This window comes from Pipistrellus kuhlii, unplaced genomic scaffold, assembly GCF_014108245.1.
Source record: "Pipistrellus kuhlii isolate mPipKuh1 unplaced genomic scaffold, mPipKuh1.p scaffold_m20_p_2, whole genome shotgun sequence".
Classification (NCBI taxonomy): domain Eukaryota; kingdom Metazoa; phylum Chordata; class Mammalia; order Chiroptera; family Vespertilionidae; genus Pipistrellus; species Pipistrellus kuhlii.
The window spans coordinates 150,414,119-150,430,157 of NW_023425515.1; the positions used below are offsets into that span (position 1 = coordinate 150,414,119).

The window sequence follows — 16,039 nt, forward strand, 5'->3', positions numbered from 1 at the left end:
ATATTTTTTCTTTAAATAAAGATTTGATGCGTTTGAAGCGAACTACTGGCAGCAGCAACAGAAAAGGAGGAGAAAAGGAAAAGAAAGGTGAAGCTTTGATATCTCGTCAAGCTCCTGGGATGTGTTTTGCTTTTCATCCCAAGGTAAATTATTTCAATCCGTGATTTACTATTGCATAGAACAACTTTCAATAATGGACGTATTTTAAGATATAAAGCAAGACAAAAAGTTAGCATGTTAACTAATAGTGTGCCTTGTAAGTAAGAAAATAACAAACATAGCTGTCAACCAAAGATAGTATGGCACATTCTAGTTGACTATACTCTGTCTTTATCTACTTTCCAGAGAAAAGGTCTGTGTTTCTGAGGAACTATGGCAAGATCCTCTTTACCACTGCATGTATAACAAGTGCCCCTGCTTGGCCTTCTTGTCTGATCTGGTGCTCTATTATTCTGATAGAAACCAAATGTACCTTATAGTCCTCTAGATCCTCCATGTAAGGGGTTGCTCTTATGATTGTAGGCATCAGGAAGACTACTTAACACACTGCACACCAGAAGTTTTGTTGCTAGCTTTACCCAGTGGCCAGATAAGTTTCTATTGAATGAGTACAAAAACATTTTACAAAGTATCATACTTTAAAAAAATATTAGCTTGTAAGAACATGTGATAAATAACTTCAAAATGCAATGGGTATTTAATTTTGAGGCATGCCTTTAACATGTATGTAAGCTGAAAGTTTATTGTAGATGGAATTAGGTCCCTACTGCATCCATCGTACACAAAAAAAACTTTTAGAAGAAAATGTAGGAGAATATATCTATGACCTCAAAGTAGGAAAAATCTTCTTAAACAAGGCACAGAAAAGTACCACATATATATATCTACACTAATAAAAGAGAAACATGCAAATTAACTATCATTCCACTATACTCACCAGCCAATCAGGAGCAAGTATGCAAATTAACCCAACAAAGCTGGCAGTGGCCACAGAGCTGGAGCAAGCAGGCAGTTTGGTTTGCCCTCAGTGATAGAGGAAGCCAAGCTTCCCACCTGCCCTGGTCAGCCCTGGCCTCCTCTCCAGGTTGCAGTTTCAATTATAGAAGATAAATAAATCCCAGATACCTGCTTCCAGCTGGCCCTGGCCTCCACTCAAGGAGGCGCTGAAAAGAAAAGAAAGGCCCTAACCCAGGCTGGCCATTCCCCCATGGGGGGAGGGTCCCCACTAGGAGGATTGTCCAGCTTGAAAACAGCCTCAGTCCCTCGCCCAAGCTGGCCACACCTCCATGAGATGAGGGTCCCCACTGGGGGGCTTGGCCAGCCTGCAAACAGCCATCAGACCCTCACCTAGGCTGGCCAAGTACATCAGTGCGGACTTCTACCTAGAAGGGGATGTGGCCAGCCTGAAAATGGCCCTCAGCCCCTCACCCAGGCTGCCCACACCCCCTGAGCAGGGACTCTGACCCCTAGGGACATGGCCAGCATGAAAAACAACACAGGCCCCTCACCCAGGCTGCCCCACACCCTAAGGGAATCCCCACTCTGATCTGGAACACCCTTCAGGACAAACCAGCTGGCCCTCATCCATGCACCTTGCCTCTATCTATATTCTATACTAATAAAATGGTAATATGCTAATTAGACTGGGAGACCTTCCAGGAGATCTTCTGGATGTTCTTTTGGACAAAGTCATGGTGGCGAGGCCAAGGTAGAGGTGGTCAAAAGAGGAGGGCAATTGTGGGTGATCAGGCTGGCAGGGGGGAAAGTTGAGAATGAGCAGACCAGCAGGTGGTGGGGGGGGCAGTTGGGGTGAACAGGCCATCAGGGGAGGCAGTTGGGAGCAAGCACACTGGCATGGGGGGGGGCAGTTGGGGGTGATTAGGCTGGCAAGGGGCATTTGGGCGTGAGCAGGCAGGTGGCAGGGACAGTTGGGGGTAAGCAGGCCAGCCTGCAGAATGGTTAGGGGCAATCAGGCAGCAGGCAGGCAGGTGAGCCATTAGGAACCAGCAGTCCTGGATTGCAAGAAGGATGTTCAACTGCTGGTTTAGGCCCATTCCCTGTAAATCAGCAGTAGGACATCCTTCGAGGGGTCCCAGATTGGAGAGGGTGCAGGCTGGGCTGAGGGACACCCACCCCCATGCATGAATTTCTGGCACCGGGCCTCTAGTATACTAATAATAGCCTAGGACAGTGGTCGGCAAACTCATTAGTCAACAGAGCCAACTATCAACAGTACAACGATTGAAATTTTCTTTGAGAGCCAAATTTTTAGACTTAAACTTTTCCTAACACCACTTCTTCAAAATAGACTCGTCCAGGCCGTGGTATTTTGTGGAAGAGCCACAAAATACACTCAAGGGGCCAAAGAGCCGCATGTGGCTCAGGAGCCGCAGTTTGCAGACCACAGGCCTAGGTGGCCCTCACGCCCTCATGCCGTGTTGCCTTCACGCATCACAAGGAGGCTGCATGCACAGCTGGTGTGCACAGGTGGGCGGGGTCTTGACACTGCACGTGTGGGGCAGAGGTGGGGCCCAGCAGCTGCTCCAGGTGGTGAGGCCTGGGGATCTTGTGGCTCCAAGTGCCAAGAAGGCAGTGCCTGGCAGCTGATCCACACAACAAGGCCTGGGGTCCCGGGGCTGTGCATACCATGGAGGCAGAAACCCCTGGCTCTGGCCTACTTCTTCGGGGGAATCTGCCAAGGAGCCCTGCAGTCCTGGGTCTTGTGTGATTTCACGTGCTGGGTAATATAAATATAAATATAAATATAAATATAAGTATAAGTATAAATATAAATATAAATATAAATATAAATATAAATATAAATATATTAATACCAGCAACATTAAAATGAGAGCTGCTATGTACCAAAAGACACCAATATAAATAAATAAATAAATAAATAAATAAATAAAGCCATACACTGGGAGAAGATATTTGCAATATATTTAATAGATGAATAATATGTAATAGAACACATACATAACTTACACAAATAAGTATGAGAAAGAGAGATAGTAAAATAGTCCGGAGATGTGAACAGAAGAGGAAATAAGTGTGCTCAACATTGTTAATATTCATGTACATGGCAATTTAATCATTAGGTATAATTGTACACCTAATAGATGATAAAACTTAGCATGTCTGATATAACCAACTATTGAAGAGAATGTGGGTCAAAGGGAACTTTTATTTACTGCTGAATGTAAACTAGCAATGCTACTTGGTGGGGGGTGCGGATTTTACTTTTTGTGTAATTTAAAATTGCATATACCCCATGATCTAGAATTTTCATTCTTAAGTACTGCTGCTACACACTAGAACAGCGTGTCTAAAATTTTAATGTACATACAAATTATTTGGAAATCTTGTGAAAATGCAGATTCTGATTCAGTAGATCTGGGGTAAGGCGAGATTCTGCAGTTCTAAAATGTTCTCAGGTGATTCTGACCCCACATAGTTAGGACATAAAACACTTACTTTCAGACTTTCTAACAATGACATTTTTCACTATAGGAAATACATTTAAAATCCTTATTTAAGACATACATTTTGTTATAGATTTCTGAGACACCATCTAGTTCAATTTCTTATTCCCAGCAAGAATCATTTCCTTAGGTTTATATAGACAAATAGCTATTATTAAGTTATCTTCTTGACTAGTTGCATTGAAAGAATACTTACTAGTTCCCTGGATTGCTAGTTCCAGTGAGAGAGAGCTCTAAGTATTGAAAAATACTTCCTCATTTTAAAGCAATTTTTGTCCATGTAATTTCTAGATAGGATGCTAAGTTATATCCTCTATTCCAGCAAAAAAACAAATCTATATTTTCTTTGTACAGTAGGTCTTCAGGTAGTTTAATTATTATAAAATGATAGAAAGAAAAAGACAACAGACAACTATCTTAAGGTTAGTATTTCTAGTTTTGGTTCCTAAATTGATTTTAATATATCTTGAATGGTTTAATATTCTGTTTAACACATTTACTAATGTATCAAAAGCCAATGCATTTTGATTTTTTGTGTTGTAGGACACAAATATCTATTTGGCTGGCACTGAAGAAGGTTATATTCACAAATGTTCTTGTTCATACAATGAACAATACCTAGATACCTACAGAGGACATAAGGTTAGTTTAAGTATAGTAAGTATGGAAAATGTGTCTTGGAATATTTCTGAAACAGTAATATCATTATGCATAGTATTTTAAACATGCAATACATTTATATCTTCAGAGTTAAAAATATCAACTCAAAATAAGTGCTTGCTTGCATGGAAACCATCAATAATGTGTGGAGCATTGTATTTGGTTTCCAGACATCCTCAATTCTTTCTTGCACATAATGGAAGTTGCAATTTTTATTTGTTTCTGACTTTGTGATAACATACTGATCCAAAAGTAAAATTGTCTCTTGCATATCCCTGTTCTGCATATCTTTTATAATTGTTCCATCTATATTTCTTCATTTTTTTTAACATTCCATATATATTTTAAATGTTTGACTTAAAAAAAATATTTTTATTGATTTTTTTTTACAGAGAGGAAGAGAGAGAGAGAGAGGTAGAAACATCAATGAGAGAAACATCGATCAGCTGCCTCCTGCACACCTCCTACTGGGGATTTGCCCGCAAACAAAATACATGCCCTTGACCAGAATTGAAACTGGGACCCTTGAGTCCGCAGGCGGACACTCTGTCCACTGAGCCAAACTAGTTAGGGCAACACTCCTTATGTTTTTAAGTCAAAATGTATAATATGTATTAATATTTAGTGAATATCGTATGAACTATTTTTAAATGTTTTTGTATGGCATAATTTAGAGAAGATTCAATTTATGACATTACTTTCAACTAAAATAATACCCACATAATAATGCATGGTGAATAAATCTAGAAATCTTAGCATTTTAAATTTGTTGATGAAGTTTAAAGTATTAGATATTAAATACTATTTACCTATGTGTTTTAATTTTTTTTTTTTAAATTTAAGGGTCCAGTGTATAAAATAGCATGGAATCCGTTCTGTCATGATGTGTTCTTAAGCTGTTCTGCAGATTGGGGCGTTATTATATGGCAACAGGAAAATACTAAGCCTTTTTTGAGTTTTTATCCAACTACTTGTGTTGTTTATGATGTTTCTTGGTCCCCGAAATCATCCTATATATTTGCAGCTGCAAATGAGAACAGAGTGGAGATTTGGGACCTTCACATCAGCACGTAAGTGTTAATATCTTTCTTGGGGATGTTTCTAGTAGAAGCAGGTCAAACTAAATGATACATGGAAGTTTTGACATTGGTTACAGAGACCTGTACAGGGTGGGGCAAAAGTAGATTTACAGTTGTTCATATGGAAAATAACACAATAATTAATAAAAAATAATAGAAGAATAAACTCTTTGTACTCAAAACTGTAAACCTACTTTCCCCCCACCCTGAATTTACTTTGAAACAAGGCCTGTAATAGTTTATCCTATGAGAGTTCTTTAAGAATAAAGATGCTATATTACTATTAATTGCTTACGTTGTTATAATTATATTTGAATGAAAATAGGTTATATTGCCCTGGCCAGTGTGGCTCAGTTGGACATAGCTCCATACACTAAAAGGGTGCCTGTTCCATTCCCGGTCAGGGCACATGCCTGACTTGTGGGATCTATCCTTCATGTGTGGGACGTGCTGGAGGCAACCAATTACTGTGTCAATGCCACATCGATGTTTCTCACCCCTCACCCTTTCTCACTCTCTAAAAATCAATTTAAAAAAATCAGTAAAAAAGGTAATATTATTCATCTCCTCAAATGATTAAATACTAATATATAATATCATAACTACCTTTAATTTAGTTAACCATTTTAAATCGACTGGTTTACAGGAGAATGTAGAGAAGTGGCTAATTTTTTTAACTAAAGATTTTCTTTTAAAAAAATTTTTATATAATAAATCTTTATTGTTCAGGTTATTACAGGTGTTCCTCTTTATTCCCCCATAGCTCCCCTCCACCTGATTCCCCACCCCACCCCACCCCATGCCCTTACCCCCTGCCACTGTCTACATCCATAGGTGTAAGATTTTTGTCCAATCTCCTTCCACACCCCTCAGACTCCCTTCTCCCTGAGAATTGTCAGTCCACTACCTTTCTATGGCTTTGATTCTATTATATTCACCAGTCCATTCTGTTCTTCAGATTTTTTATTCACTTGATTTTTAGATTCACTTGTTGGTAGGTATGTATTTGATGTCTTTTTGTTATTCATAGTTTCTACCTTTACCTTTTTTTTCTTCTTCCTCTTCTTAAAGAATACCCTTCAGCATTTCATGTAATCCTGGTTTGGTGGTAATGAACTTCTTTAGCTTTTTCTTGTCTGTGAAGCTCTTTATCTGATCTTCAATTCTGAATAATAGCTTTGCTGGATAGAGTAATATTGGTTGTAGGTTCTTGCTATTCATCACTTTGAATATTTCTTGCCATTCCCTTCTGGCCTGCATAGTTTCTGTTGAGGAATCAGCTGACAGTCGTATGGATACACCCTGGTAGGTAACTAACTGTTTTTCTCTTGCTGCTTTCAAGATTTTCTCTTTGTCTTTTGCCCTTGGCATTTTAATTATGATGTGTCTTGATGTGGTCCTCTTTGGATTCCTCTTGTTTGGGGTTCTGCGTGCTTCCTGGACTTATAAGTCAATTTCTTTCATAGGTAGGGAAAGTTTTCTGTCATTATTTCTTTCAATAGGCCTTCAATATCCTGCTCTCTCTCTTCTACCAGCACCGCAAAAATCCGGATGTTGGTATGCGTAAAGCTATCCCAAAGGCTCCTTACATTATCCTCAGACTTTTGGATTCTTCTTTCTTTCTGCCTCTCTGGTTGTGCGTTACCCCCCCATATTCCAGATCTTTGGTTTGACTCTTGGGGTCCTTTGATCTACAGTTGAGTGTCTGTATATTCTTTATTTCAGACAGTGTATGCTTCATTTCTGACTGGTCCTTTTTCATTTTTTTGGTATTCTCATTAAGGTCCTTGAAGGTCTCTTCAAGTTTCTCAGCAGTTTTTAGAAGATTCTTGAGTAACCTTATAAATGTGATTCTGAACTGTGTCGTCCAATAGTTTACTTTCCTCCATCTCTCCCATTCGTGACATGCTTCTGTGCCTCTGCATTTTGGTTGCCTCCCTGTGTTGATGGACTGGCTTTGTGTAGTAGGTGACCTATAGGGGCCAGTAGCTCAGCTTCCCCTATCACCTGAAGTGGTTGCTCTTGGTACACCATTTGTGAGCTGAGTGCAAAGTCTTGGTGTAGTTAAGCCTTGATTGCTATTGGTACACTGGAAGGAATTGACCTCCAGGCCAATTGGCTGTGAGGACCCACTTTGTCTATAATGGAAAAACTGCTGTGCTGCAACACACTTATGGTGCAGGCCTTGTTTCAGTGGGGCTTTGGTGCTCACTGAGTCTGCCTCCTGAATGTGTCACTTATGGATGTAAGGAGTTGAAATCTGGTGTCTCACACTGACCACTAAATACACTGGCTTCTAGATCTCCAATGGGGTGCAGTTCAGCTACTGTTTGAGGCCACCCTGCAGGAGCTACAGTGAGAACCACAGACCTCTCTTCCCTTCTTGGAGCTTGGAAGCTTTGGAGCTGTCTGTACCAAGTTGCAAGTTTGCTAGGTTAAACTGTAATAAAGAAGGCCATTCATATGCAAAAGCTGCTGTTTGGAGCTTGGGTGTATTTGTAGATTGTGTGGGGTGGAGTCACAGGCTAGGGCATGGCAAACAGCAATGGCTGCCAGTCAGCCATCTCTGCCTCTCTGACTGCGTCCCTGTGTCTCACGCCCCAGCACAGCAAACAATTATTCTTGTGCACAGCTCTGTCAACAAGCCACCTTCACTTTCCAACCTGATGGCAGACAGTCTAGCTTCTCCCCAGAAACTGGATTTCAGAGAGTGGAAGATTGTCTCTCTTTGAGTTGAAGAAAGCAATGCCCTCCACCAGCTAGAATCTGCCTCCAGTTCTTATTGCCCCTTTACCTCAGTTTTTCAGCGCTTGTGCCATGAATGCTCCTTTCTCTTTCAGTCTAGTTGTAGAGCTTCCTTTCAGCCAGCTTTCCCGTGGTTCTGGGTGATAGACATTTTGTCTTTTAGTTGTAATTTTGAAATTGTTGTGCATGGCAGTGGTTCAGATGTGTAAGCCGCCATCTTGGCTTACATACCTAAACATATTCAAAGGGGGATTTGTTTAATTAAACTTTTTTTTATTTAAGGTGTTACACCAAAGTTATTAGACTGTCATCTACAACCTCTTAGCTTTTTAAAATGTTGCCATAAAATGTTTAATGATTCTACTTCAATTAGAAAATATTGGAGATCTTTATGCTGTTTTAGCAGAAGGAGCCGAGAAAAACATTCTTGTTTAAAGTAAATGATAACCCTGGCCATGTAGCTCAGTTGGTTAGAATATTGTCCCAATATGCCAAAGTTGGGGGTTCAATCTCAGGCCAGGGCACATACAAGAAGCAACCAATGACTGCATAAGTAAGTGGAACAACAAATGTTTTTCTCTCTCCCATCTTCTCTCAAATCAGTAAGTTTTAAAAATTTTTTAGATAAATGATGGAAAATTCAATGGGTTTATTCTTAAAGGCAAAATTCCCCCCCCCCCTCCCCAGAAGTTAATAATTTAATAACTTTAAAATTTTGTCATGGCTTGTTCTATAAAAGAGCTTGAACCAAAAATCAAGGATTATATCACAAATCAATTTATTCTTGAATATGAGATGACTACTGTCTGATTTTAATTTTTCTAATAAAAGTGAAGCTCTTAAGACTGTATTTCTTCAGAAGAAATATTCAAGTTGCTGCTTCGTTTGCTTTTTAAGGGAATCAGTAGATGCTTTGGATGACAAATAGGAAAAATTCTTGTTCAAAATATTCTTTTATGTTTCAGAGGTTCATTTGGATGTAAACATCCTTTTATTAAAATAAATTTATTATTTTAGGATTTGAATTAGTCAGGGAAACACAACAATTAAAAGAGAGGGAGAAAATAAGGAAGGAAAGGGAGATGAAGGAGGGTAGGATCGGGAGAGAGAGGGTGGGGTGGAGGAGAGAGAGAGAGAGAGAGAGAGAGAGAGAGAGAGAGAGAGAGAGAGAGAGAGAGAGAGAGAGAGAGAGAGAGCGAGATTTAAAGGAATGGGCTCATAGCTTTGTGGTGCCTGGAAAGTCCCAAATCTGTATGACAGGCTGGTAAGCTGGCATTTTCGTCAGGAGTCCATGTTGCGGAAGTCCGCTTTGGGGAATTCAGTCTTTTCTCTTAAGGCCTTCAACAAATTGAATGAGTCTGACCCATGTTCTGTAGAATAATCTGCTATATTCAGATTTTACTGATTTAAGTGTTAAGAAAAAATTCCTTTACAGTAACATGTAGACTAGTGTTTGACCAAATAACATAACCTAGCCAAGTTAATACATAAATTTAACCATGATAGTTTAAACTTAAAAGTTCTCGCCTTTAATTGTACATTGCTTTAATTTATCTAGTTGATATTAAAGGTTTTGATTGAATAAGGATTAAGAAGCAGTTACTTTGATTTTGAAAATGCTTAAGCTTTTGATTTTTATTGCATAAAATCACAAAAAATATTTCTGACTTCTCTAAGTCTGAATATACAAAGAACATATTAACAACAACTAAACTTACAAAGAACATGTTTTATTACAGTTTGGATCCTCTAATTGTGAATGTTGCTAACCCCGGAATCAAGTTCACAACTGTTCTCTTCGCTAAACAAACAGATTGCCTTCTAGTGGGAGACAGTGATGGTCAGGTTGCTGTGTATGAACTGAGAAATATGCCCACCGCTTTGACTACTAGCCGGGTAAGACTCAAAAGTCAAAATTTTATGTAATTGTATGATTTCATTTAATTGCAATTTTGTGTCATAAAAAGGATTTACATTTCTTATATCTTAAGTGTGGTGCAATGGAAAAAATATAAGTCACAAGATCTGCTACCTCCTTGGCATGATTCCTATTCGTTCTCTGTCTGTAAAATTAGAATAATGATGTTGAGCATAAGATTTATGAATGTTATATGGAAGAACTTAAAATTATATCTAGTATTTACTTAGGACTTAATAACTGATAAATATAGCTGACAAAATTTACTGAAAATATACAAAAACTTTTACAAGAAATAATGTTTTTAGATATTATCCAATGTTCCTAAAATAGGCATTTTGTTTCTATTAGTTTAGCATTATCCTTAGTCCCTTACTCTTCAAATACCAAAGCTTTGTAGCTTTGTGGTAAAACCTTGACAAGCAAAGTAATATCAAAGATGCCCATTATTTGTAAAGTAGCTTTTCAAGTTGTTTTCTGTTTCTTATGTTTAAATTTCTATTTTAAGGAGTAATCTAGCAAATATTACAGTAAATACTATAAACATGTTAAAAAATTGCAATATTCAGAAATTGATAAGGAAAAACACTAAGACTCCAGTACAGAGTACACAAGATTGGAAATTTCATTTACAAAAAAATGACTAGTAATTTATATTTTAAAATTGAACCTTACTAACAAAGAAATAAAAAATTATTACATTAAATTAACATGCAATAGCATTCTCATATATCAAATTAACAAAGAAACAAAGATTTTTTTTTAATGAGATTGCTCAGTACTGGCAAACATTTGGTAAGATAGGTCCTCGGCTATACTGATGTTTGGAATAGAAATTGGCATAACTTCTTTGGAAGCAAATTAGCAATATGAGCCAAGACTATCCACTTCTGGGACTCTATGTTGTAGAAATATTCATAGAGGCAATCAAAGAAATTAAGTATACCATTGTTTGTAATTGGATTAAAAAAGAAAAAGAAGGGAAGAACTTAAATATCCAACCAGAGAGAAATAGGGTTAGGGAAGGCAGATGTATTGATTAGATTTGGGTCACATGTTGGAGGTAGAGTTCTACCCCAATCATAGGTAGTTTTGGAGATTATTTTCTCAACTGGCTGAGATGCATATTGACTGTAGCCATTTAAGGGGATTTTCCTAACTGCCAGGCCGAGCCCTGTTGCACTGTTCATTTGTCATTGTCCTCCATTGGGGGAGGTCTCAGAGCCTTTGTCTCCGAAAGTCTAGTTACAGTTTACTTACATTCTCCATCCTTTTATGGAGCTCTGCAACATGTTGCTACATCGCTTGATTGATTTCTATCAAGTGATAGGAATAACCTAAATGATCACCAGTGGAGAACAAGACAAGTAAAATATAGCGTATTCACCTGAGTGACTACAATACCAAAGTTTAAATGATGTATATTTCAATGTGTCAATATGACACATTTTGAATACCCGATAAAAGCAAATGTCATCAAAGGAAGTACAAATATGATTTTGTAATATTACTTAAACACAAAAATTAAAACTGTGTTCTTAGCCATACATATAGGTAGTAAATGTATAGACTGGAAGGTGCAAGACAATGTTTCATTTTTGTGTTTGGATTTGAATCAATTAGAGACATCTTTTTTTTTGTGTGAGCAGTATGCCATGCAAGCAGAAAGTAGGCAAAACTCAGAGAATCTGAACATTTTTGGTAATCTAGTGTGTGTGTGAGTGTTGTGAGTGTGTGTGTGTGTGTGTGTGTGTGTGTGTTTTACTGATTTCAATGCTGGTGAGCAAAATTTTCTTTTAATAAATATATTCCATAAATTAGTAAATAATTATAGTTTCCTAATACAAATAAGTCTTTTATGTTTTTGGTCATAATATTCTAAAGGTTAAACATTATATTTATGGGAGATTAAATTATTAATCAGTTTTTACATTACTTATTAACAAACATGAGCTTAACTGAGATAGCTCTTTTGTAGCATTGCAGAGAATTATAATCATAACAGTAATTTGAAGTCTCAAAGTAATTAATGCCAAACCATTATTTTCTATCACGGGTGTCTTATCAAGTAACATTATGATCTATAATTTCCCCATTAATTTTAACCAAGTTGAATAAAAATTTTTGAAGGCTTATGATTTCATTGTACAAGAAAAATCTGTACCAAACTTACAGTAAAGGCTGCCTCTGGGAAGTGAATGCTGAGAGAAGAACAGCATTGGGGAGGGCTGCAAAGGGAACTTTAATGTTATCAGTATGGTTTCATTTCTTTTATTAAAAAGTATCCAAGGCTTCCCTAGGCAGTGTTGCTCTGTGCTTAGAGCATTGGATTGTGCACAGAAGGGTCATGGGTTTGATTCCTGGTCAAGGGCATATACTTGGGTTGCAGGTTCGATCCCTGGCCAGTTCAGGGCACATGCACGAAATAACCAACTAATTTGTCTCTCTTACATAGATATTCTCTCTCTCTCTCTCTCTCTCTCTCTCTCTCTCTCTCTCTCTCTCTCTTTCTCTCTTACTCCCCTCCCCCCTGCTTGCTCCCTACAACTCTCTAAAAATCAGTGGAAAAAATACCCTCAGGTGAAAATTAACAAAACAAGACAGGTCCCCAAGGCAAAGATGACATTTGTTGCTTTGGAGTGGACATGTTTCCCAAAGGCAAAGGACCATATATGCTGCAGCAGGGTTCACTGGGAAAACCCATGGAGAAAGGATTGACAGCAGTTTTAAGACCACAACTCCCCCGTATCTCTGCATTGCCCATCACTCTTTGTGATGGAGTTGCACAGCAGGGGGAGGAGGGGAAGGAGAAGGAGAGGGATCCTTGGGCTATGGAGGTTTTGAGGGATGAGATTTTCTGAAACTCTGGCCCCTCCCTGAAGTGATAAAAAAAACAAACAAAAACCAAAAAAACAGAATATTAAATAGTATTGTGCAGCGACATAGCAGAACATTGGCTGCAGCCCTATCCTATCAAGTCAGGGTTCATGGTTTGGGGTAGCATTAGTCTGGTGCCCGGCATGAACAGGTGCCTGGGATTCAAGCCTTGCAATTAAAGCAAGTGGTGTAGCCAGCTGTCAACATGATTAACCAACCAGGTTCGCATTTATTGGCGTTGAAACACCAATTCCTCTCCTGGCATGATGGGAATTGGTTGCTGGGAGCCCAAGTTTTGCATTGTGCAGATTATGAAACTTGGTAGAAGCCAGTTTCAATGGGCACTGCACAAATAAACTCCCTTTCTGGAGGCAGCCTGTAGAGAATTACTCTTGGACGTTATTTCTACTCTTATGTTTCAGTGTACAAATGTTTGTCATGTTATTCTTTATTCTTGGGCTTTTACCTTTTTCTTCCCCAAATAAAAGAAAAAATAAAAGATAAGTAAAATCTTCAAAATGGGGTTTTAGAAACATAAAACATAGACACACAATGAATTCATGCTGAGTGACACAGAAGGCAGAAAAAAATACACCATTCTTTCAGCAGATATTTACTAAATATGCACTATGGCAGGGTCTATTTGGGGCACTAAAAATATAATAATGAACAAATTATGGAAGTGATCTATTTATTTGCCCACATGAGAACGAGCTAGAAAGAGATGGGTTTGAGAAGCAACTTGAGAACCAACTGGGAGTGTCAGGACTTGAAGAATGGAAGGAATGCCTCCGAGAATTATGGTACCAGATAAAAGACAGGAACTGGCCTACAAGTTAGCTGAGGTGTTTATAACTCTTTAGAGTTTATAGTACACTTTGATATTTATTAGCTCATCCAACTTTTAGAACACTCTTTAGAAGCAGAAAGAGGTTACCTATTTCTAGACATAAGTGATTTTCTCAAGATTGCCTTGACTTTGTGATCGGGAAATCACCAGGCTTCTGCTCCCAATTCCCATCTTTTCACTGTATCTTTCTTAAAAACTCACCTCCCCTCTTTGGTTTCATCCTCTTACGTATGATCATTTTACCCCTTTAGTACAAAGGTCATTTTCATTACATGAAATATACAATCCACTTAGCAATTCAGACATTTTACTCTCTCTAAATTATGTACCATATTACAGATCATGAAAAAGCCTAAGATAATATTAAGACTAAAAATTATTTTATAAATGAGAAAATTCAGCTTTATGCATTAAGCTAAACAGGAGCTGCCAGAATTGTCCCTTTACTGAATTCTTATAAAACTGTTTATCAAATTTCAGTAAAAGAGTCTTTCATAGAAAAAAGCAGATTATACTAGGGTTTGTTTCCCTTCTGCAATCTTATCGGATGCCCTCTATATGTGTATCACCAATTTATATGTATTTTTTAACTTGTAAATTTTAAATGACAATTTAAAGACTACTTTACCTCTTCATTTGTGTTTTATTGCATTATAATTGTGTAACTTTTTTTTTTTCTTTTCCAGAGAGATGTGATAGATAGTTTGCTTGGACCAAGGTCAAATCAACCAGGATAAATTGTCATTACTGATATCCTTCCTTGTTAATTTTTTTTAAAGGAACATTGTTTAACATATATTAGACTGATTGGATGCAGTAATCTGGGATTTTGATTTTAGAAAACAATATTTAATGTATAACTTCTATTTGAACTTAATAAAAATTTAATCAACTTTTATTCCAGTTGTTAGTTTTTTTTTATCCAAACTAATTGTAAGGGTATTGTTGGGATTTCCTTAAATTTTGAAAGATATTCCTATGCCAGTTCTTAATCATATTCCAAGTACATATACATACTTATAAAATATTTATGTATGTTAGAAAATTATTATTCCTTTAGAAGAAAAGCTTGGGGTATACATTTCCTTTTGGTTAAGTCTATTGTAATATATCCCCTTGTCTTTCTGAAAGGTTAGCTTTTCCATATCACTCTGTGCAACAGAATAAAAACTTGGTTTCATTGGAAAAAAAGTGTTTCTTTTTATTACGTATTTTTGATCATTAAAAAAATTTCACATGTTCTACTCTCATTGAGCTTAAATGAAAAATAAAGCTATTTTATACTTCTTGGATCCTGGGCAATTGACCCTATTCCATTTCACCTTTCTGATCACCAATCTTGTAGACTCTCCCATACTTTTAGATTAGCATCATACTTTTAAGATTTTCACTTAAGAGTTATAGAAACTATAAAAGGCATTATTTTGCTGGCTTTCTAAGCTGACTTTGGGTTCTTAGAAAATTTTAGTTACCATAAAATTTTAAAAAATTAAAAACTTTATTTTTTGGAGCAGTTTTATGTTTATAACACAATTGAAAGGGGAGTATGGAGATTTCCCATATGCCATCTGCCCTGAGAAATGCATAGTTTCTCCAGTTATCCACATCAACACTAGAGTGGTAAGTTTGTTATAATTGATGAACTTATACAGACATAATAATCACACAAAGTCCAGTTTACTTTAGGGTTCATTTAGTGTTGTACATTATATGGGTTTGGGCAAATACATAATGGCATACATTCTCTAAGGGTAGTATTACATAGAGTATTTTCTCTGCCCTAAAATAATCTGGGCTCTGCCCATTTATCCCTCCCCTCCCCAATCCTGTCTCGATAGTTTTGCCTTTTTGTCTGGATGTACCACAGTTAATTGTCATTCACCTACTGAAGGGTATCTCAGTTGCTTCCAAATTTTGGCAATTATGAATGAAGTTGATATGATAACCATGTACACGTTCTAAATTCCTTTGAGAAAATACCAGTCCGATTGCTGGAACCATATGGTAGGAGTATGTTTGGATTTGTAACTCCCAAACCATCTTCCAAAACTGGCTGTGTCAGTTTTCATTTCTGCCAGCAATACATGAAAGCTCAGCATCGACAGCAGGTGCTATGGGAATCAGGGTAGCACATGGTTTCAAGGGGCATGTTGTAGTTGCAAGATTTTCACACATGGATAATTGTAGAATATAAGTTGGAATTCAGGCAGGTCTAAATAATTCAGGCAGGTTGGAAGGAAGGAATCTAGCTGTCATTGAGCACTTAAGAAGTGCCAGATAGTTTCATGGGAAACATTCTGTGAAGTAAGGACTCTTACCACCATTTACCATTTTACCGCAGACAAAATTGTTCACCCAGGTAGTAAGCAATGAGCCTAGAGGGTAAACCAAGTCTGCCTGCCTTCAGGAACTGAAGTCTTTGTTT

At 37.5% G+C, this 16,039-nt stretch overlaps 1 protein-coding gene across 1 annotated transcript in view; it reads left to right on the forward strand.

The window, feature by feature from the left end:
* DNAI4 (dynein axonemal intermediate chain 4) overlaps positions 1-15,829 on the forward strand; it is a 61,304-nt gene extending 45,475 nt beyond the window's left edge. The window contains 5 exon segments of the mRNA XM_036447116.2: positions 22-143; positions 4,029-4,127; positions 4,989-5,215; positions 9,709-9,865; positions 14,301-15,829. Coding sequence (XP_036303009.1) covers positions 22-143; positions 4,029-4,127; positions 4,989-5,215; positions 9,709-9,865; positions 14,301-14,351 — 656 coding nt within the window. The 3' untranslated portion in view covers positions 14,352-15,829.
* The last annotated feature ends 210 nt before the right edge of the window (positions 15,830-16,039 follow it).